Raw genomic sequence first — 24,810 nt, 5'->3', positions numbered from 1 at the left:
TCAATAAAAGAGAACTGAAAATATTTTTAAAATAAGAAATTGCATTGTATGTCTGTTATATAATCCATAAGATATTAAAAGTAATTTTTCATCCTAAAAAAAAAGAATTGTGTATGTTGAATGGCTAGTGTGTGTTAATAATAAGTGGTAGCTATAAAACATCTCTGAATTTATATACTTATACAATGAAGTGGAAACATCCCACGCTCACAGATTTGAGTATTTACTGTTGTTAAAACGTCAGTAATACCAAACATGTCCACATTCCACTAAGGTTTTCTGGTTGTTTTGTGTAGAAAAACCTATACAACTGAGCTTTTTGTTTTGTTTTGTTTTGCTTTGTTTTTTAATGCACTATTTATCTTCCTGGGTTACCTCACTCAGAATGATTGCCTGAAATTTTCATAATGTTTCTCTTAATAGCTGAATAATGTTCCACTAGGTCGATACACCACATTATCATTTTCCCTTCATTAACCGATGGGCATCTAGGCTGGTTCTATCTCCTGGATGTTATGAATAGAGCAGCAAAGATAATCAAGCATCTCTGCAGTAGTATATGGGTCTAGCTGGATCATGTGATAGATTTATGTTTTACCTCCAGACTAATTTCTATGTGGCTGACAAGTTTGCACTCCCATCAGCAATGAATACATATCTCCCTTTCCCCACCTTGGTTGGTTGGTTTTGCTTGTTTTTGCTTTTGGATCTTGGCCGTTCTGACTGGTGTAAGCCAGAATCTCAAAGTTTTGAGTTTTCCTGATGACTAAGGATGTTGAGCATTTTCTTAAACTGTATTTCATCTTCTGAGAAGTATTTAGCTCTAGCATTGACTTGATTTAACAGAGCTGTTCATTTTTGTGGTGTTTCTATCAATAATATGTTAAGGAATAAAAATATTGTGGCCTCCTCTTGGATTGGCATGAGGAAGTTTGAGTTCTCTTCTCTTCCCTGTGCCTCCCATCTGCCCCTATAAAGGGGAACACTTATCAAGCACTCCAAGGCTGTAGTGGACTTGTTAGATGCAGCCTTGTTTCTCTAGAAGTTTGTAGCCACTGCTGATGGCATCTCTGGCTGTCTCAATCCCTACACTGGTGAACTTTTGAAAATCCCTCTACTAAATGCCAACTGGAAACAGAAAACTCCATTCAACTCAGTTAAAGAATGTCTGTAGAGAGAACAATGTCAGAGGTTTTTAATTTAGAGAGGTTAGGATTCAGAGTCTGACAAATAACTAGTCCCATAGCTGTCACCTGCTCCCCGTGCCTATGGCACACAGAGACTGAAAATGTTCAGGGAAAACTGTTCAATAGACTTCACACACTCACTAGGGAGACTTAAAACCCATCTGGTACTAGGATGGGTGGATATCTTTACTGGGTGATAGGAGCACAGAAGATGAGAAGCATCCTTTTTAATGGGATTCCAAAATCCCTGAAGAAATCCACTGTTGTTAGCTTTGGTGTGACTAAAGAGTAGCCCATAAGCATTGGGACAGACACTTTCAGAGACTTTTTCCTTCGAGATTGTCCAGCTGGTATACAATATCTAGCCAGATTCTAACCAGTTCAGAGGTTAGGAAGGAAGCCCAAAGGGGGAAAGGTGGAGCCACCCCCATTCTGTCCTGGAGATCTGGTCCTGGGCAAAGGCCTCAAGGACATTCCCTTATGAGTCTCAATGAGTTCCTATCCTGCCCTCTGTCTACCCCTATGATCATCCTGATAGCTGGTATGGATTCATGGCTAAAATGGAAGAGTACCACTTTGGACTTGCAGAAAAGAGAATCTTGGGGGGGGGGGATGCTCTCTCATCCTGACCTTAGCCTCAATAAGGGTACTTCTTTCAATCCTTCTCTAGTATATCCCTAGATAAGAAATAAAAGCTGTCAAATATAAAAACTACCTGCTTTATTGTCAATGTCTGCTCCTAACCAGAAATTGTCAATCGGTTTCGAGCACTCTCAAGTGAGAGTACCCACATGTAGGGTTAATTACCCTGACCAGAGTTACACCATCTATTGTCACAATATCCTGCACATAGGGAAGCCCCCAACAGCTCAGAGGAGAATGGGAGGGGGTGACAGGAAGGGGGCAGTGAGTGGGATGTAAAATGACTAAGTAGAAAAAAAAAAAGTTTCCTCCTTGCTCCTGTACTTCCACCCCCACTGCAATTCTTACCAAACAACCAGGGGATGGGGACCCTAACCTTGGGCTCAGAAGGACCATTTAGTAGAAAAGGAAGTTCCTGAGATAGAGGGCCTCCAGGAGTCTAAAATATAGGACAGAGATGAACTGTATGTATAATGACTGAAGCTCAATTGCATGAAGAACCGAAGCAGGAGTAAGAAGCTCTGACACTTGTGAAAACTTTATTAAAAACAAAAAGGTTCCATAAATGAAACACCATTCTTTACCATTGCAATCATCAGTCTTCTTGCTACTTGTCCAGAACCAATTTGGCTACACACACACACACACACACACACACACACACACACACACACACACACTACACCTTTAAAAGTATGAGTCAGCTGGAGCTGCCTTTCAGTCTACAAACTCACTCTACCCCACAGTCCTAAGCACACTGGAGAGGGACATTCCAATGGGGAAGTGAAGTGACCCTAGGACTTCAGGCCAAGTCCCTGTATGGCCTGGACCACAGCCCACAAATGGACACCATGGGCATTCATTACAGCCTGGACCACAAGCCCATGAACTGACCCATGGGCATTCATGGTGGATCTCCCCATCCTGGTTACCACGGTCTAGATAATCCCTTACAGTCATGTCCAGAAACATGTCTCTTCAAGAGACTCTAGTTCTTTTCCAATGTGTCACAAAGGGCAGTCTGCAGCTTTTGCCACTCACAGGTGAAAAGGCTTCTGGGCACCCACCATTCTTGTCGTTAGCAACTAGATGGTCTGAAAGGGCAATTTCTGAAGCTCGCCTTCCTGTGTAGATACCTGAAGCCACAAGTCTGGGCCTTGCTGAGAAGTGGGTGCCTGTATTCTCATTGTTTTGACAGAATACCTGACAAAAGGTGGGTGTGACTTGGCTCACACTTGGAGCATTATGGTCTATCACAGTAAAGGAAGCATGGTGTAGAGCCCACAGTCAGAAAGCAGAGAAGTGAATCTTAACACTCACCCTGTTTCTTCTTATCTATACAATGTGAGGGATGCAAGGCACATGCTCAGATTGGTTCTGATTTGGGCATTTGACCTAGTAGGCCAGACTGCAAAGTGTGTGTGTGTATGTGTGTGTATGTGTGTGTGTGTGTGTGTGTGTGTGTGTGTGTGTGTGTGTGTGTTGGAAGGGGGCATCTGAGAGTAACAGGAAGAACTCAGAGTCATTGAAAAAGACCCACAGTTGACACCATTGACTTCCTCTACCTGAACACCAGGGCACCCCAATGAACTACAGTGGCCCATGGGCTGAATGTCAAGGTAGAAAAACTGGCATGCGCACACACGCGCGCGCGCGCGCGCACACACACACACACACACACACATACACACACACACACACACACACAGACACACACACACATAATAGATCAGCAACCCTGCAAATCGGTCCACTTTTGGTTTATTAGCTCCTTTAGCGGTGACCAAGAGAAGAAAGTGGACTCTTCATTTCTCAGTGAGCCCCTGGGTGCCATCCTCCTCCTCCTGAAGGGGTAGCAATTAACTGCAGAAGAGAAGAAAACACAGTTCAGGGCAACAGCTTCAAACACAGTCCCACTCAAAGTCCAAAAGGGGCTGCTAGGAGCAAGCGTGCTCCTGTGCCTGTGGAAGCGGTTTCTCAAACAGAGCTTCGGATTCTGTGTGCTCATCACATTGTCTGGGCCACAAGTAATGACTCCTACTCATTGTCTGGAATTTTTTATTTTGAATCAGAAATACTTATAATGGAAAAGCATTCACACCTTTCATATTTTTCAGATATAAAATATTTATAGTACGTTAATATATCTACTTCTAATTTTTAAATACTTTTATCTTACCATACTTTTCTGCCTTTTGTGTTGTAAACCATGCTCAAAACCTTTATTTATTCTGTTGAAATTGGTTCTCATGCAGTCCAGGATGACCTGGAACTCATTAAGTAGGTGAGGATGACTGTGAGCCTCTTAGTCTCCCAGCTTCCACCTCCCACATTTGGAGATTACCAACATGGATGGCATCCTGAGCAGTTATCTTACTGGGTATAATTACACGGTTTCCCTCCATTCTCTTACCTTCCTCCCACTTCAGCCATGCCAGGCCCCTTGGGCCCTTCTGGGATCCCTAGCCTCCTCTTCTTGAATTATTGTTTTTATGTATATGTGAGTAAGTATATAAACACAACCTGCTAACTCCACTCAGGGTCACTTGCATGCACATTATTTAAAGACCTCGTTTTATTGGGCAACCTTATGCTTAAGAGATGGTCAGATCATGCAGCTAACATTTTGGAGTGGGGGGAAAGAAGAAGGAAGAAGAAAAAGGAGGAGTAGGAGGAGGAGGAGGAGGAGGAGAAGATGACAATGATGAAGAGGAGGAGGAGTACTTAAGACTAAACTGGCCTCTAACTCCTTATCTTTCCCATCTTTTCCCAAATGCAGGAGTTAACAGTGGTTCTCAAGCTGTGGGTCTCGACCCCCTTTGGCAAACAACCTTTTCAAAAAGGTCAAATATAAGATACTTTGCACATCAGATATTTACATTATGATTTATAACAGTAGAAAAATTACAGTTATAAAGTAGCAATGGCAATAATTTTATGATTGGGGGATCACTACAACATGAGGGACTGTATTAAAGGGTCGAATCATTGGAAAGGTTGAAAGCCACTGGGTTGCGAGCATATACAATCACACCTGTGTCCTAAATGAAAGTTTTGACCCTTAAAACCTCATGAACTATAGATGCTACTACCTCCAGCGCCTTACAGACAAAATGATTTATCCCAATTTTGTTTCATAAACCAATATATGTATCCTTAGATCTTACTAGGTTCGGTTCCTCGCCTCCATTCTAATGATGAGAGCAAGTCCCAGAACACTTAGAATATTTCTAAGCTGAATAAAACTAATTATTCACATATTCATTAGCAACAGCAACCTTAGGCTTGTATGTTTGTTAGCAATGGCAACATTAGTAAATGTAAGTATTTCATTCATTGATCTAATATTTTAGCCACTCACTGACTAATCAATGCTCAGGAGCTAACCAGCTGTGAATTATTAGTGGCACCTTAAGTGTATTTTAAGAAGCTTTCCTAACACACTTACCTGCTAGTAGATATTGCACTGCTTGTCTCAGATTTTGATCTAAATAAAGAAGAAATCACCCTTTTAGGTTCATTAGGTACAATCTGTGCAAATCATATTGCATTTGGTTCTTACCGCACTCTCCTCCTCTTTCCCTTTAAAGCTGTAGAAAGGGGAAACTGGCAAATTTCTATTTTTATATCATTATACCAAAAGTTAGGACCGTGAGTCTCTTCTATTCTACTGCCACCAGACTCCATCTTTCTAATCCTCCAAGTGAAATAGTGAGAAGAGAGAGAACATGACCCAGAGCCCCAGAGAGCACGCACGCGCGCACACACACACACACACACACACACACACACACAGAGGCTTGCGATACAGTGGTGTTCTCTGACCATTTCTGCCCCAGCTCTGCCCCTACTGCTCCACATCCCATACTATTCTGACCAAGAAAAATCCTATTGACTGCTACTTGCATTCTTCTTAAACCAGAGGGTGTTTGTATATCTAGGGTCATGTACACCCATAAAAAAAGAAAGAAAGAAAGAAATCCTGTGACGTGCTTAATTAAACTCCTTAATTCACTCAGTTGTTCATGTTTCAGATAATTGCTAACCAAGCTGAGTGGTGACATTTACCTGTGTGTGTCTCGGCACAGAGACTTCACAATGTTCAAGTTGTGAGTGAGCGGTTCCAGCTAGTGACATGCATCTTATCTCTTGTAACTAGCATTGTGCTTACATATCACAAGAGTGGGCAATCAGATAAGGTTCAACCACCCAAAGAAAGGCCAGTTAACTAATAGTCATCCCTAGACTGACAAATATTAATGTTTGTGTTGATGATTTTATCAGCTGTGGCTACTCAAGAACATACTGAAAAATTATTTCTAAACTGTAATGTTTTCATCCTTAGCTTATAACTTACTTACTTACAGAAATTACTTCCTAAATATTTATGGTTTGTGGTTTAATAGTATACTCTGATGTGGATCTAAATAAAATTAAAAATGGTATCTGAAAGTATCAGTAAATTAATACACTTTAAGAATGCAGAACAGACCATACATTCTATAGTCAAGTTAACTCCAAACGCTTAAATGTGTGAATAACACTCTTGCTCACCAACAAACACATACATGTAACACAGACAGCAAATCTTCAGTTCTGCATGGTAAAAGTGTGTGGTGACCTGCACCATATAGGAGTGTGCGTTGTTTCTCATCACACCTAAACACAGGATATAAAGTTTACTCTGGGTTGCTAAGCCATGGCCTTTACATTTCAAGTCATGATTCCATTCCCAGCCTTCCTATGCTGTGACCCTTTAATACAGTCCCCCATGCTGTGGTGAGTGCTTTGTTGCTGCTTCATTACTGAACTCTTTCTACTGTTATGACTCCTAATGTAAATATCTGATATGTAAGATATCTCATATGCAACCCCAAACTGGTCACAACGCAAGGGTGGAAAACTGCTGTTCTAAATTATCCATTGGCTTTGTATGTGAATTGCCACATGTTGCACACTAAATTTACATCTACTTCAGGGAAGTCTAGTAGACTGAAGGAAAATTCCTGCCTTCTATTCCACACACACCAGAATTCCAGACCCAGAAAGACAAGCCCCACATAGTGCCTACTTGTGACTTCTAGCTGCAAATACGCATGCCTCCGTATAGCCTGGAAGTAACTTCAGAAACCAGGCATGTAGAAAGGGGCCAAGTGAGTTAGGTGAAGGAACTCCAGAGGGGATGATGGTGTGATACAGCGTTTATGAATGGAGTACACAGGAAAAATGGGGGGTATGGGAACTCTCTAACTTGGGGTACAATTACACATAATGTGTGTGTGTGTGTGTGTGTGTGTGTGTGTGTGTGTGTGCTTATCTTAGTGAGGGTTCCTATCGCTGTGACGAGACAACATGATTAAAAGCAACTTGGGGAGCAGAGGGTTTACTTTGGCTTAAACTCCCACTTCACTGTTCATTCTTAAAGGAACTGAAACAGGACAGGAACCTGGAAACAGAAGCTGATGCAGAGGCCATTGGGGGGGGGGGGAGCTGCTTACTGGCTTGCTTAACATGGCTTGTTCAACCTGCTTTCTCATAGGACTCAGGACCACCAGCCCAGGAGTGATACGACCAGGTATCAGCCAGCACAATATACATGGATGGATATATACTTTAAATGAGGGTATGGCAGTGGGGTCATTTAAGGGTCACCACAACCCACAGACTACCTAATAAGGACCCCAGAACACTAGAGGTTGTCGCCTTTACACTTCTCTGCCTCCCACAGGTGGAAGGGAAGTCCCTGTTGGTAAAGATGCCACATATTTTAGACACAAGACTTGGAAGAGTTGAGCTGGAAATGGCTTGGCAGCCTCCTCTGCAAGGAGCAGCTCTCATGGTATTGGAAGTTTCTATGCAAGCTTCCAGAAGAGGGAGGCTAAGAAGCACCTAAAGAGATGCTCAACATCCCTAGTCATCAGGGAAATGCAAATCAAAACAACCCTAAGATTCCACCTCACACCAGTCAGAATGGCTAGTATCAAAAACTCAGATGGCAGCAGATGCTGGCAATGGTGTGGAGAAAGAGAAACACTCCTCCACTGTTGATGGGGTTGTAAACAGGTACAACCACCCTGAAAATCAGTCTGTAGGTTCCTCAGAATATTGGACATACTACCTGAAGACCCAGATATACCACTCCTGGGCATATACCCTAAAGATGCTCCAACATCTAACAAGGACACATGCTCCAACATGTTCATAGCAGCCTTATTTATAATATCCAGAAGCTGAAGAGAACCCAGATGTCCTTTAACAGAGGAATAGATACAGAAAGTATAGTACATTTACACAAAGGAGTACTACTCAGCTATTAGAAACAATGACTTTATGTAATTCCTGGGCAAATGAATGGAACTAGAGACTCTCATCCTGAGTGAGGTAACCCAGTCACAAAGGAACACACATGGTATGCACTCACTGATAAGCAGATACTAGCCCCAGAAGGCTCTGAATACCCAAGAAACAATTCACAGACATTATGAAGCTCAAAAACAAGTCAGGCTAAAATGTGGATGCCTCAGTCCTTCTTAGAAGGGAGTTCTAAACACTCACAGGAGTAAATACAAGGTCAAATAGAGGATCAGGGATTGAAGAAAAGATCAGAAGCTGCCTCACCTGGAGAACCACCCCATATGCAACCACCAAACCCAAGCACTATTACTGATGCCAAGAAGTACTAACTGGCAGGAACCAGATAGAGATGCCTTCTTGGGGGCTTTGCCAGAGTCATACAAATACAGCAGAGCATTTTTGCAGCTATCGAACTAAACATAGGGACTCCAATGAAGCTGCTAAAGAAAGGACTGAAGGAGCTGAAAGGGGTTGCAACCTCATGGGAAGAACATTATCAACCAACCAAATCCTCCATAACTCCCATGGACTAAAACACCAACCATTGAGAACACACTGAGAGACCCATGGCTCCAGTTGCATATGTAGCTGAAGATAGCAGTGTCTGGCATCAATGGGAGAAGAGACCTTTGGTCCAGGCGGGGCACATTTTCCCAATGTAGGGGAATGCCAAGGCACTTGGGTAGAGAGGGTGATGGGACTGAGTGCACCTTCATGAAGACAAGTGGAGGGAGAGGGGGATGGAAGCATGGTGGGGAAAGGGGGAAACATTTCAAATGTAAATACAGAGAGTATCTAATAAAGAATAAATAAAGCTGGATTCAAGAATGAATGTTTTGATGGTTGTTTAGCCTGAAGAAGTACAAAACTGATAACTGAGGAAATCTTAAAAGAAAATTTAAGAATTCATAGGAACAAATCAAAATAGAAATACAACATTCCAAACTCTATACAATGAAGGAAGTTCCAAAAAGGATGTTTTCATCTTAAAGAGCCTAGATGACAAAATTGAGAAGAGTGTGCCTTAGGGCCTCAGAGAAAAAGCAACAGCAAACTGAATTCCACAGTGTAGGAAAGAAGACATAATAAGGATCAGGGTATACATTGATGAAAAAGAAAATTAAAAACAGCAATGGCAATGAAATAAGGAGTTTATTCTTGAAAAGAGAGACAAAATTGGCAGCCCCTTAACCCAGTGGTTTTCAATCCACCTAGTGCAGCGAGCCTTTAATACAGTGCCTCGTGTTGTGGAGACCCACAACCCTAAACTTACTTTGTTGCTACTTCGTAACTGTAATTTTGCTAGTGTTATGAACTGTAATATAATCTGATATGTAGGGGTCATGACCCACAGGAAGACCACTGCCTTAACCAGACCAACCAAAGAGAGAAAAGCACATTAGTAAAACCTGATGTTTCAAGTGAGCCATTATAACAGACATCAGTGCAACTTAGAAAACCATAATTACATACCAAAAGATCCTGAACTGGGAAAAAAAAAAAACAAGTAGATGGTTTTATAGAATCACGCGGCCTCTCAAAACTAAAGCAAAAGAGTCTGCAGCTACCAGTGACACTGAACCAATAACAACTTTCCCAACGTAAAAAATAAATTAGACCCCAATGAATTCACTATAGATTTCCATCAGACCTCTAATGAAAAGATACCACGAGTCAAATTATTATGTGAAACAAAAAAATAAAGAAGTGATTTTAAGTTCATTTTACCCATCCAGGATTACTTTGATACCAAATCTCAGATAAAAACACAACAACACAGGAAAGTAGAGCATCCCTGATATCCCTTTCGAATATAGATGCAACATTTCTCTAAAATATAAACTTAATAAAGATCTCATGGAAATGATCATTCTTCATGACCAAGAGAGTCTGAAACTGCTGGATGAAAAGGTTGTGTGTATAGTTGAAAATACAGGTACAGGCAAGAACTTCCTGAATAAGATTGCAACCATACATAAAATGAGAGCAATGTGTGGCAGATGAGATGTTAGGAAACTATAAAAAGCTTCCTTACAGCAAAGGAAACTGCTAAGTGAAGAGGTAGCCCACCGAATAGGAGGAAATATGCTATGCATATCACAGACAATTAAAATACAAAAAGCAGACAAAAAAAAAAAAAGCAAACACAAAAAATACTCTGGAAGCTAAACATCAAGAAAAACAAGCAACCAATCAAAAAGTTGGCCTTGGTATGAGTAGAGAATTCTCAAACGAAGAAATGTAAATTGCTAATAAGCACTTCCAGAACTGTTCAACATCATTCACATGTAAATTAAAACAATTTTGAGATAACCACCTCACCCCAGTCAGAATGTCCATCATCAAGAGGACAAATAACAACAAATGTTGGTGACGATTTGGGGAAAGGGAACACTTATACTGTGGCAGGAGTGTAAACTGAGGAGGCCACTATGGGAATCAATGTAGAGGTCCCCAAAAATATAGAAAGAGATCTACATCATTTGTCCCAACTGTACCACTCCTAGGCATATTCTCCAAAGACTATATCGTATACGGAGAGACTTGCTCATCCATATTCCCTGCTGCTTTACTCACAACAGCCAGAAAATGGAATCATCCTAGATGTTCACCAACAGATGAGTGAATATGGAAAGCGGGGCACATATACAAAATGGGTTTATATTCATCTGGGCATTGATCAATGTTCTATTGCTGTGAATACACTGCGACCAAGACAAACTCACAAATGGAATCATTTAATCTGAGGCTTGCTTACAGTTTGGGGGATTTAAGCATGAAGCGGCATATATGGTGCTAAAGAAGTAGCTAAAAGCTACCTGCTGATCCATAGGCAGAAAGGTGGGAGGGGAGAGACTGGCCTGGCATGAGCTTTTGAAATCTCAAATCCTACCCCTAGTGACATGCTTTCTTCAACAAGGCCACACCTCCTAATCCTTCTAAACAGTTCCATAGTTCCAATAGTTCACTACTGACTAAGCATTCAAATATATGAGCCTATGGGAGCCATTTCTATTCAAACCACCAAATTCTGTAAGAAAGTAAAATTATAAGTTTTTTCTAGTAAATTAATGGAACGGGGGAGGGGTATATTGAGTAAAGTAACCCAGATCTCAAAAATAGATACTGCACGCTTTCTCTGCCCTCTGTGACTCCTACCTTCCAGTCTCTATAATTTCTGGTTAACCTTTACAACGTGAAAACCAGAAACCCAGAAAGGGCCTACTTCAGTGGGATATTTCTTAAGGGAGGAGAGATGGTGTAGATGATATCAAAAGTGGTACCTGAGGGTTGGAAAGTTTAAGCAGGGTTGCAAATTGGAAGATGAGTTGGGGAAGAGGGAAAAAAAAATAAAGCATATGTGAAGAGTCATATCAAACTTACTGCTTTGTAAACAAAGTAAAACAATTTAAGTTAAGAAGAGAAGGGAGGGTATTCCACCTGTTAGATGCTACTACTCTGAAGGTCTTGGGTTATTAAACAAAAACCCCAGGGTCCGGTGAGATATATATTTTCTTATTGGTTGTTGGGCAGAGATACTAAGAGGCCTCTGAAAGATTTCAGGATGTTGCCATTCCACTAGGTTACCCACCAGAACTAAGCAGTAAGACCGTTATTTAAGATCCCATTATCAAAGAGCCTATTACTAAAGACTCCATTACTAAAGACCCCATTAATAAAGACCCCATTACACATCTTGGTTGCAAGGTCTAAAGAAACCAAACTGTAACTGAGCTGGAAGCTCTCACAGTGCCAGAAGTGCTATGCAGGCTGCTATGAACCTTACCAACTATGGGTCAGTGCTCTAAGCAAGACATACCCACTGGAGCAATAGTGCTAGACTGTTATGAGCGTAACCAGCTGCTCTCTGTTTGCATTTGAGACCTATTCCACCAAAGTAAAGTCATACCCGAAACTATAAACCTAGTCCAAAAAAAAATATATATATATATATATATATATATATATATATATATATATATATATATATATGTGGTGAGGAGATCTTAGGCCCCTGTGATCAAACTTCCCAGTGTTTAGCTAAATTTTCATGGTGCCAAGCTGATTTCTAAGTTTCTTTTTAGTTAAACTCATAGATACATGTTACTTCTGGCCTTGATCAGAGAAGTCCCTCTTTGGAATGAACAACAGTGAATTCAGAACACATGACTGTTGAAGCTCCTGAGAAAGTGACAACCGAGTGTGTGGCCCTAAACAAAACATTCAGATAACCTCCTCCAAAACTCAGGGGTCATTTGTTAGAGTGACTGGGAAGAATGTAACCATGATAGGGAGAATGCATTGGCTTGTTTATCCAAGCAGCATGCTAATAACCCAGGTTAGATAAAGTCTAAATATTAGATACTGTTATTCCGCATCGCTAGGCATCTCCTCTGCTGCATTTGGCATTTTATTCCTTAGAATTTTGCAGGCAGGGGTAGGGAAGTAGACTGCCAACAAATTAAGAAATAAATGAAGGGCTTGTTGAAAACAAAGCTACTAAGATGTATAGTCTGTTTTTTTTCCAAAGCACTGCCTTACCAGCTGAAAGTTACAATGTCTAAGTTGTAATGTTGATTTATAATCAGATCATTATTCATTTTCAACATGTCTCTTCACACCGTCTTTTCATGTACTCACCTGCTGGTGTAGGTTTGAGTGTTGTCTTCTGATTTGCTTCTAAGAAAGAAATAGAAAATAGCATGTTAATTAGTAGTAAACAAAATTAAAACTCTTAACTTTGTGAATAAAAATTGGACTAACATATAGACAGTATTATCTTCTTTAGGAAGATCAGCTACCAATAAATAAGATAATACATAATGAGATCTGAGTAAAGATGAGAATGACTTTTTTTTAATGGTAGTTGAAATATAACACAGGTCTTCTTGTCAGGTAGGAAATTCTTCTGCCAAAAAGGCATGCCCTCAGTCACACAAACAACACACCAATCTTTTTACACACCTCAGCCACAAAAACCCACAAATTTCAACCAGTACAATAATTAGGACATAAAATTCCTGAGTTTGCTTTTTTACTTATCTCTAGAGTTTTATCAATGTGTGTGTGTGTATGTGAATGCACACATGCATGTGTGTTTGCATATTTGTGTGCATTTGTGTGTCCACTTGAGTTTGTGTATGTTTTTGTGCATTTATGCATCTGTGTATGTGAGTATGTGCACACACATGTGCATGTGTAATAGAAATGGAAGGGTCAACATTCAGGGAAAATCAGACAGGAAAGGGGCCCAGAGAGAGCTTCCAAGACCTGTGCCATGCCAGTACCAATCCCCAGCCTTTGGTGTCCACTCTACACACAAAACACACAAAACACACAACATCAAACATGTGAAGACAGCTCCTCAGCCAGAGTAAACATATTTACTCAGAAAAAAAAAAAAAAAAAAAAACAAGAGAATTTCCTATTGCTCACATGGGAACGCTGAATAATTGGTGCTCTCACAACTCAGAAGAAGAGTCACATATTTGTTTCAGACACTGAGGTGGGACTGTTAAAGGTCCGTTCATTGTCTGTGACTACACAAGTGCTGTGGAACAATGGCTGATAAAACATTCTGCTGCATGTGAGAGTGCAGCTCTGTTGGCCATATAAAACTTAACTCAAACTCAACACATATCTAATTGTAAACCCTAAAACTATGGAGAATTCAGAGGAAATCTTTGTGAACTTAGGTTGGGCTTTATTTCCTACTTACAATACCCCAAAGCATGGCCTATTTTTAAAAAGAGCAAGTAGCCTGTTAGGTTTCATCAAGTTTAAAATGTGTACTTTCTGAACAATGGTTAGGAGAGTTAGAAGATAAGTCTTGGACAAAAGAAAACACATTTGCAAATTAAATACATGATAAAGAACTTATATCTGAAATGCAATAAAGAATTCTCAGATAAACATCAATCCGTTTCACAAATGGACCAAAGAGAAATAACTGAACAACAAAAAGACAAACATCCTAACTGAAATGGGTGTAGACTCTGAAGAGCCATTTTTCCAAAGGCGTAGAGATAGTAACTGAGAGAACCTCAGTATCGTTAGCTATGAAGGATATTCAAGCCCACACACAGTGACCATGAACTAAGACGAAGCAAGGCACCACCTCCTGCCAAAGGGCCAGATGAAGAAGGACGTGAAGAAAGACTTATTAGTAGGCAGCTATGAGGTGAAACGAGGATGCTAATTTCCGTAAATTTCACTCTTTCTTTAGAAGGTAAGCATTTGCTACCATATCACCCATCAGTTCTAATCCTGGAACTAGCCCAAGAGACAAAGCACGTGCGCAAAACGTTGCACCTGAACATCCACCTGCAGCTTTAGTTATTTTAGGTACAAGCTGTGCGTGACCTAAGCATCCATCAATTCATGAAAGGAAAGGCCAAACAACCAATACCAGATTTGGAATGAGGGTTCAAATAATTGTGGTGATATGAGCTACATAAAAATAAAGGCTGTACTGTGTGTGTTTCCATTTATACAAATTCCTAGACCATGGAAAATAGCTTCTTCACAAAGGGATGCAGGTGAAAGAAAGTTTGCCATGTGAAGAAAAGATTTACAAAGATACCACTACCTTTCTAGGTCATTCTTGGAAAGGAAAGATCAAAGAAACATTAAAAACATATACATTTATGTGTGGTGGTATATACTCCTTCAATCCTAACACTCATGAGACAGACTGGCAGATCTCTGAGTTTGAGATCTGGTCTACAGAGTGAGGTTCAAGATAGCAAAGGCTACACAGAGAAACCCTGAATCAAAAAACAAAAACAAATATATACATATAATATTCATATGTTTTGCTTATATGTGCTTTATATTATCTATACAAATATAATAGACTATTGCATTTAAAATAAAGTAGAGGGATGCTGAGAGGGTGAATTTAGATCCTCACTTCTCACCCTGCACAGAAACCAGTTCAAGATGTAACAGGGACCAAGTTCTGAGACTGTGGGAGGAAAAAACCACAGAAGGGCTTCAAGAAACAGGCATGGGTGACAACAATTTCAAATGTTGGGAAGCCAACACAGTCCTTCCCAAACCTCTACAGGAGCACTAAAGAACACTTCCCAAGTCATGTTATGAGAAGAGCATTATCCCAACACCAAATTTAGTCCAAGAAATGGCAGAAAAGAGAATGACAAGCTACCATCATTTGACCAGATGCAAACACTAAGTTGAAGCCAACAGAAGAATATGAGTAAGGTCTTATATGTGATAAGCAAGTAAGCTTTATCCATGATGGGTAAGGGTGGTTCAATAGACACAAGAAAAGGTGTGAAAATTTCCCAGAATTCAACAACTATTAGTGGTAAAAATTTATTTCAGCAATTAAGTATACAAGGATGCTTCTCCACATACAAGAAGCTCATCTCTTTCTCTAAGATCTCTAAGAAAATAAACAATAGTGAGAACTCTCAAAAATGGCATAGCCTCGGGAGTCACATTAGGAGGACCAAAAACATGGCACCACCCAAGTGCAAAAAGAGGAAGCTAAAGGGCCTGTGATGGTATATTTAAAATGCCTAAAGCCTAGACTGAAACCAGCACAATGTACACGAACCAAGCTGGGCACGGTGGGGTGGGGTATACCTACAACTCTAGAGCCCAGGAGATGACAGCAGGAAGGTTACAGCTGTGATGCCATCCAGAGCTACACATCAAAGCCTTGTCACTGAGAGAGGACAACCCTAAGAACAAACTCAGTGAATTCGAAGAACACAAAAATCAGTCACAATTTCATATTTACCCTCTAAAGAAAGCAAAAAGAAATCTGTGAAAACAATCTTGCCTGTGCAATAAAAATGAAATATCTAGGAACAAACTTAACCAAGAATCTACACAGCACTCAGAATTATAGACAAGTGATAGGGAAAGTTGAAGACACGAATACATGGGAAGATATTTTGGTTTGTGGCTAGAAAAATAATTTCTGTTAAAATGTCCATGTCTGGAGAGATGGCTCAACAATTAAGAGCAGTACCTGCTCTTCAGAAAACTTGGGCTTTATCCCCAGCATTCACATGGGAGGTCACAACTATTGTAACACAGTCAAAAAAAATTTCTCAAGGCATTTTTCACAAAATCAAAACAACCACCCTAACATGCAGAGAGAACCACAAAAGACTTCATATCATTAATGCAGTACCAAGTCAAACAGATAACACTAAAGGCATTCATTACATTTCCTGATTTTGAGTTTATAGTGCACACAGTGTATGGTTTAAAAAGAAAAAAAAAATAGGTCCATGCAAACCAATGGAATAGAGTATAGAAGAAAACCCACACAAGTCAGCTAGCTTGTTTTTTTTTTTTTTTTTTTTTTTTTTTTTTTTTTTTTTTTTCTTTTTAAAGCATATCGTGGGGGTGAGTAACAATATCCTGGGGCCGATACAGGAAGATGGCTGGATTAGACAGTGACAAGTTAGCCACACTCCCAAACCCGTAAATCCTTGAGAAATTGAGTCTTCGAGCGCCTTGCACAATTAGATGAAATAATGCCTGACGTCTTAGGGAAATGCAAAGAGTCTCATTGCTTCTCCTAATGCCTTATGCAGCAAGGTCCTAATGCTATTTAAATTTAACTTGGAAACGTAAGTTCAGCTTACTCGCTACTCATGGACTCGTCTTCCTTGAAGCGGTACTGTCGAAAGCCTTTCCACCCTATGAGTATGAAGACTGCTGAAGTGAGGATAAATAAGACAATGTACAAGCTTAAAAGCCACTTCTTTTCTTGGTTCTTAGTTCTTTCCATGGGCTGGTCTAAAAATTAAAAGGTATGTGAACCATTAGATGGCATTGTTTATTTTCAAGTTATGACAAATATATTAAAATGATTTCTTTTGGGTTTCTTTTTCCCCTTGTCAATTAAGTGGCATGAAAAACTTAAGGACAGTACCACAGCATTTGAAACTTTATTTAAGGTCTACCCTAAAACATGGAAATAACCTTTCAGAAAGACTACCCCAACTTTAACTCGCTATAGGATTCTCAACAGAACCTCACTACGCTTCTATGGCACTTCCTTTGTAGGTAACAGATTATTATCTTCCTACCTTAGGATTGTATTTATGTACCTCAAATTGCTGAACTACTCTAAAGGGCAGTAGATTACAAATTGAGGAGCTTGACACCAACTCTAATTCCATCACTGTTGACAGTGCCTACCTAAGCTTGTCATGTCAGATCCTAGAAGGTCAAGAAGGTGTAAGTGTACATGGGTGGGAAAATAGGGAGGATCTTGGAGGGGCTGGGGGTAGGGAAGAAACCAGAACCAGAACACACCATCTGAAAATAAACACTATTTTCAATTATAAAACAAAGAGTTCCAGAACTATTTTCAAGTCTAATGGGTGTATAAGTGACAGAAACCAAAGGATGCTGTGGTAGTAAAGCTTCTGTTATTATCTCTTAAGGTGAAACCATTTGTTTCTTGGAACCTACAGACTGTACATCAAAGCTTATCCTTCATGTAGGGTCTCCTATAGCAAAAACCTAGTGACTGTCCCTGACACAGTAAGCACTGCCTAGAACTGAGTTTCCTACACAAATTGTAAATGTTGGAACTCCTCCAAATGATAGAGGCATCAGAATAGGAAGGAAGGAAGAAAGAAAGAGAGAGAGAGAAAGAAGCAAAGAAAGAATGTGCTGGGCTCACACACATGAAACAGAAACAGTGAGCAGAGTTAATGATATTTAGTCCTATTATTTGAAAAAAATCTGCCTTTTTATTTTAAATATTATTAGTCTGTTCATGTGGTAAAATGTGGCCTCCTTTGAATGAAAATAAGTGACCTTATAACTTTTTCTCAGTAGCTGTTTACAGACATAGATACTCACTGTGCTTGCCCAACAACAGTGATGATCTTCCTCCAGGAGAGGATTCACAGTTGGGAGGTCTGAAGCCGTCAAAACAATGGCACTCACCACGGGAAGTGCACACCTAGGATGAATTTGAAATGTGTAAATGTCTTTTCTAATTATTAAATTATGTGCTAGGTCATAAATATTTACTTTTTTATCTTAGCCAAGAATGACTGAATTCATTTTGATTTAAAGAGAGAATCCCACAGTGTGAAATATTTGACTTCTTAGGCTAAAACGTACACATCAAAGGAAGAAATATTTTGAAACTACAAAGTGAGACTTATATTTGTACCAAGAAACTATAGCAGATTCAAATGTTTACCCTTAAATTTAGAGAGCAGTTTCAGACAACAAGTATATCATCTCTAAACCTAGAGTTGTATTGTGGGCAGTAGGCCAGATCCCCGCATACATCTTTCCCCTTTTCCAGGTTCAGTGACTTCCTGTTGGCTGCTCCAGCTACTGGCCTTCACAAAGAAGGACCTAATCCTTCCCAAGGCTGATTGTGAGTCATTTAGTAGAAATGAAATGCTTTTCGTGTAACTCAGCTTAATGCCATCTTAACTGGATCTAAATTTTGACAAAAGAACTAGAATCTTGATGGGGAAAAAAAACTCAGCAACTTTCATGAGAATAAATTTTCTAAATGCAGAGAAATAGAGATTTGGGGGCAGGGAGCCAAATGCAAGAAGAAGGAGGAGGAGGAGGGGGAGGGGGAGGGAAGGGGAGGGGAGAAGGAAGGGGAGGGGGAGGGGGAGGGGGAGGGGAGGGGGAGGGGAGAAGGAAGAAGAAGAAGTGGAAGAAGAGGAAGAAGAGGAAGAAAAAGAAAGGAAAGACAAATAACCACAGTGAAAAGCACCATCCACAGACCAGTTCAAACGGGGAAAAAATGTCATACATAGCTAAAGCACAGTCCCAGAGTTCTTTTGAAGACTCTGATGCAAACATCCAGGGTCTGAAAGGAGCTGATGGTCTAAGCTGATGGTTGAAAACCCATTCAAATAAATTTCAGCAAAACCAAAAACAAACACAGAAAACATTCAAATAAATTACAGCAGAAAACTAGCTACACATAAAGAAGTAGTGTGCAAAAGGACATTTAGAGCCACAGACAGGCATTACCAGAAACAAAGTCTCTCCACATGACATTAGAGTTGCTATGCTGAGAGCACAGAATGCAAAAGATCCCTAAAGCCAAAGCCAGGTGTAATGCCACAAGCTAAAATCCCAGCACTCACAAGGCCAAGGCAGAAGAGACACTGGTTCTCAGGTTGGCTTGGGCTCCAGAGGAGGAGCATGTCTCAAAACCTGACAAACAGATACTCTTTAATATCAGATGATGCAGGCTGGTTGATCAGATTTAATAAAAATAAGCAAACAGAAGACTGTTCTCTGAGGTGGGGGTGGGACACTACCTGCCCTGATAAACAAACACACAGATGCATAGAAAGAAATCGTGAAAATGATGTAAGGAGAAGGTAAGGCTTGAGAGTGAGCTTCAGGGTCACACACACACACACACACACATACACACACATACACACACACACACACACACACATACACACACACACACATACACACACACACACACACACACACACCACAAAATAGAATGTGTGTGCGTGTATCCTGAGTATATGATGTATATCCTGAATATGTGTGATACATATATCCTAAATATATATGATGTATATCCTGAGTATATGTGGGATATATATCCTAAATATATGTGATATATAATCTGTGACATATATCCTAAGTATATGTGATATATATATATATATATATATCCTAACTTTATGTACATTTATGCATACATACAACTATACAGCATATATATATATGTATATATATTTACACATATATCACATATATCCTAAAAAGTGACCACAAGGCAAAATTAGAAGCAACAGAGGAAAGAATTCCCCAGAAAGATATAGTGATTGTCAGCATAAATGTGCCCAGAATGTTAGCACTCCCAGTTTGATGAAAGATTATTGCCTATAAAGGAATAGACAGATCAGATACAACGTTGATAGAAAATCTTGATACCTCACTCTTCCAGCATGCAGGAGAGAGACAGAGACAGAGAGACAGAGAGAGACAGAGATATGTTTCAGATTTAAATTTTACTATAGGTCAAATTAATTTATATGACACATACAACATCCCATTCGACGGTGACAGAATTAATATTCTTCTCAGCAAATGGTGAAACCTACTCCAAAAAAAAATCATACTTTGGCAAATAAGTCTTAACAAATTCAAAAATAATAATTTTTTATCTTACTGGAGCAAAGTGGAATAGGAACAGTGGCACAGCCATATGTACTGGAAGCAGTGAGTCACGAAGCCAGCACAGTTCTTGACACGGGGCCAGCAGGGCCGAGCGGAATGCTATGATGGCTGTCATTCCGTCTCATGCTTTTAGGTTTTTGTCTCTGTGTGCTGCCTTCTTGTGCCCTTCTGCTTTTAGGAAAATAGCTTTATTCGGCCCCATTTGGAAGCTTTATGCCCTGGGGATTGTGACTAGCACAGATAAGCATATAACTAGAAATCACTTTATGAGGCCATTACTCCAAGGATCTTCTTGGGGTATCGACCCTTAAGCAAACTCAAACAGTGTAGCTGGTGCAGGGTGGACACAGCTCTGACAATTGGCAAACTCCAACTGGCTGGGGCAACAGGTTACAGAGTCAAGGCCTCCTTTTATAATATGCTCAGAGCACTGTAAAAATGTAGTTTAAAGATGGGGTGGGGGGGTCATTCAGGGTACACCCTTGAAAGATTAGAACTCAGTAAATAAGAGCAATTGACTAAACTAACCTTTCCCTATTTAATAATGTGGATGGAGTGGAAGGACTTAGGCATTAGTACTTGCTGCTGATAAAAAGACCTATATATACCTCCTGTTAGTCGGGAGTGCTTTAAAAATGCAAATACTCCCAGGTGAATAGCAGCTACCTTGTAATAAATGTGTTCCATTTGGAGGAGACAGTCTTTAGGTTCTTTACATTGGGGTTATATGGGACTCATAATAAAAATAAAATCTGTGTATTTGCACTCCTTCATGGTGACTGAACTTGTAACCCTGGGCGTGCAATTAAAACCAATCAAACACATGATCTGTACTTCTTGGGTCATCATTCATCGGCCTTTGTCCTGTGAAACTACAAAGGAGCAACCTGCTTGCTAGTCACAAGCATAGCACCCTGCCTGACTCACACCCTCCCCTGGACACCCGTCCTCTGCAGAGCACCCTGTCAGCAACAGCCAGCAGGACAGCGTGAGATGCAGATAATTCTTTGGCAACTTTATTTATGTAGATAGTAAATTTTGGGTATTTTTACCCCCTACCGCCTTTTTTTCCATCACTTTCCCCTCCCTTCTGCAGAAACCCTCCTTCCAACATGCCCCTCCTGTCTTTTGAAGATCTTTCTTTGAACTCTGAGTTTACTTGCTGTTGCTTGAATGGGTGTGAGTTGGGGGTTCTTTCCTGGAACATGGGCAGATCCCCAGTGGTCATGCCGCTGAAGAAAACTATTGCCTTCCCCTACATCTGATTAACTAGCTGCCTACAGTCCCTCATTGAGGAGAGGGGCCTCCCTGGAGTGTGCCCCTCCCTGGTGCTTGGTGAAATGACAAGCAAACCCAGTTTGGAGCCACTACTGCAGCTGCCCTGAGCTCACGAGAGCAATGGCTATGTGCTGACCAGAACACTATTTCAGAGCACTCCTGTCCCTTACATTCTTTCTGTCCCCTCTTCTGCCTCATTTAGGGCTCATTCACTTGGGGCTCATTTACACTACAGTCTCTTATTCTCAGCAACTCTGACAAATTATGGCTCTCTGTGGGCAACCATTGCAAAAAAACTAATCTCTGACTGAAGCTAACGGGAGTGTCAATCTATGAGAACAAGTATTTAGAGGAACATTCTGTCCATTTGGCAAAGTAGCCATAACAGCCTTCCCCTTTAGGACCTATAACTTCCCCAGACCAGAGGTCTAGTACCAGGTGTGAGTTACCTCAGGTGGAGCAGGTCTCAAGTCCAACCAGAAAGCAGTTGAGTTACCTCATTAATATTCATGCCATTATGGCTCCAATAGGCACACCTTTCCAGGCAGCTCATCCCCGTAACCCATGGGATACATAACAGGGTGGGCTCGTTGCTGGATTCTCTCCCTCGGCTGCTTGGAAGCACCTCCTGGCAGTACAAAGCTAGACTACATGGAGAAAATGTCCATTTTTCTTTCTCAGTGCCTTGTAACCGAGGTGTGTGGTGCCTTCAATCACAGTGTCTTACGTTCCTGTGCTGGCAGACAACCAGAGGTATTGACCACAACCTCTAATGATTGGTGGGGGTTCTCAGGGAATTCTACGACTGACTGGTTCACAGGGAGGCATTCCAAATCTGGTACAGGGATTTTAACGTTAGGCTTCCTTCTTGGGAAAATGTTATCCATCCACCCAAGAAAACTGGCAGCAGGAAGTCTTGACAATGTAGGGTAGGGCGCGAGCCCTTCTACACCATTGGTAAGGAGCTTCCATGCTATCCTGCTGTGTCACATCTGGAAACATACCCCTGGAGACAGATTCCCGTCTCAGAGATGACCACACACTCATACTGACTGTAGTACATTCACAATAGCCAAATGTTGAAATTAACCTCCGTGAGGATCAATGGACAGATGAAGAAAGGAATACATCTATATGAATCTCATTCAGTAACAAGGAAGAATGAAATTATGCCATTTGCACTAGAGGGCTATCATGCTATATAAGACTAGCCGGGGAAGCTCAGAAGAGTAAGTACCCACCACAGCAGGAGAAGCTGATATTCTCCCCCGTAATCAGTGCCAGAGCCCAGCCATTCTGGTGGGCTGAGATTTCATGTTATTGTTCCCATTTGTCTCTCCTTCATAAATAATGCTATTGTGCTTTTTTTTTCCTCAGTCATTTGTTGGCTACTTGTATTTCTTTTGAGAAGAGTACGTATCATACAGAGAGTAAGAGCTTCAGGGGCTGCTGGTAGATTGGAGGGAAGGAAAGAATGGAAAAGCCAAGCACAAGGTACGCTGCATGGTGCAGTAGTAGTGGGAGCCCTCATACATCACCAAAGCGCACAGACGGAAGACACTGGGTGTTTCTGAGATTCTCGAGTTAAACATCAGACTTTGGGTGACAATAACCTGTTGAACTTTATCATCAATTACAACGAATATGGCATGTGCTATGTGACACTGACCATTGTGTTGGGGGGCAGGGAAGGGGATAGGGAGGTGGGAGGGTGGGGAAGTGGTGGGTGGGAGCAGGGGTAAGTGGATGGGAGCAGGGATAAGTGTGGACTGGCTGGGACATAAGTGGGTGTCTTAGTCAGGGTTTCCATTCCTGCACAAAACATCATGAACAAGAAGCATTTGGGGGAGGAAAGGGTTTATTCAGCTCACACTTCCACATTGCTGTTTATCACCAAAGGAAGTCAGAACTGGAACTCAAGCAGGTCAGGAAGCAGGAGCTGATGCAGAGGCCATGGATGGATGTTACTTACTGGCTTGCTTCCCCTGGCTTGCTCAGCCTGCTTTCTTAAAGAACCCAGGTCTACCAGCCCAGGGATGGCATCACCCACAATGGGCTGGGCCCCCCCCCCCCTTGATCACTAGTTGAGAAAATTCCTTACAGCTGGATCTCATGGAGGCGTTTCCTCAAGGGAAGCTCCTTTCTCTGTGATAACTCCAGCTTGTGTCAAGTTGACACAAAACCAGCCAGTACAGTGGGATTGGGGTGCATAATGTGAAATTTACAAAGAATCATTTTAAAGTTTTTTTTTATGATATGCTTTTCTGTAAACATAAAGATGTCCTTTCAAGAGAGAGAGAGAGAAAGCTGACATTTTATAATGAACCCATAGACTCAAAGAACAGGGGACCGCCTATCTCCCATTGTAACAGGATATTTTTTTAAAGTCATTGGCAATCAAACTTAATGAAAAATGTTTACCAACACTAATTATAACTGAAGTTTGACTTCTCATTTCAGCTCCCAGTGTCAGTGGGGTCTGGCACATTGTAGACACCAAGTGAGACCAGTAAGTTAATGGCGTTGGGAAACGTGCATGAGGCACCTCCACTTACTCCATGCCCGTTGCACTTGGCAGAACACGATGCTGATTGAGCCTTAAGAAATCTCGATTCTACACACGCACCATTTATGCAAATCTAAAGAGAACAGAAAGAAGTTTCCAACTCAAGGGTCTCTAGCCATCCGAGCACTGTCATTTAGAAATTTAATGGCAAGAACATTCACTGCTGTAAGTTCCACACCACTCCTCGAATGCTGACATCACACTTTGACTTAGTTTAAAATATCTTTTTTTTTAAGTCTGTTGACATTTGTTTTCTGACCAGTGTGGTATTTAGAAATATACCCGTTAATCATGGAGTATTTGGAGATTATCCAGGGACGTCTAAAGCGGTCTAAAGGCTTTGGGTGGTAATGGCGGCTCACCAGCTGTAACACATGCTGGGACTTAAGTAACGAAGAGCTAAACTTTGGAAACAACACCACGCCACTGTTGAGATGTTGGCTATGAGTCTAAACCTCCATGAAAACATAAGGGCTGGTACTTTACATAACATCCCTGTGGGGTGGGAAATAGGAAGCTTCAATAAGATGCAATACAACATGCTTCTGCACAAACACAGATTTGGTCAGAAAATTAATGAGATTTTGAGATAAATGT

At 40.9% G+C, this 24,810-nt stretch overlaps 1 protein-coding gene across 1 annotated transcript in view; it reads right to left on the bottom strand.

Annotated features, from left to right (window-relative positions):
• Positions 1-12,812: 12,812 nt before the first annotated feature.
• The window catches only part of LOC308430013 (disintegrin and metalloproteinase domain-containing protein 32-like), a gene marked incomplete at both ends in the record, with an annotated part of 87,372 nt that continues 75,374 nt past the window's right edge, over positions 12,813-24,810 (bottom strand). The window contains 2 exons of the mRNA XM_080929094.1: positions 12,813-12,863; positions 24,203-24,286. Of these exons, the coding sequence (XP_080785220.1) occupies positions 12,813-12,863; positions 24,203-24,286 (135 nt within the window). The remainder of the gene's footprint in view (positions 12,864-24,202; positions 24,287-24,810) is intronic.

This window comes from Micromys minutus, assembly GCF_963924665.1.
Source record: "Micromys minutus genome assembly, chromosome: 14".
NCBI lineage: Eukaryota > Metazoa > Chordata > Mammalia > Rodentia > Muridae > Micromys > Micromys minutus.
Note: the sequence above shows the minus strand (reverse complement) of the source record. Positions and strands in the feature narration are given on the sequence as shown.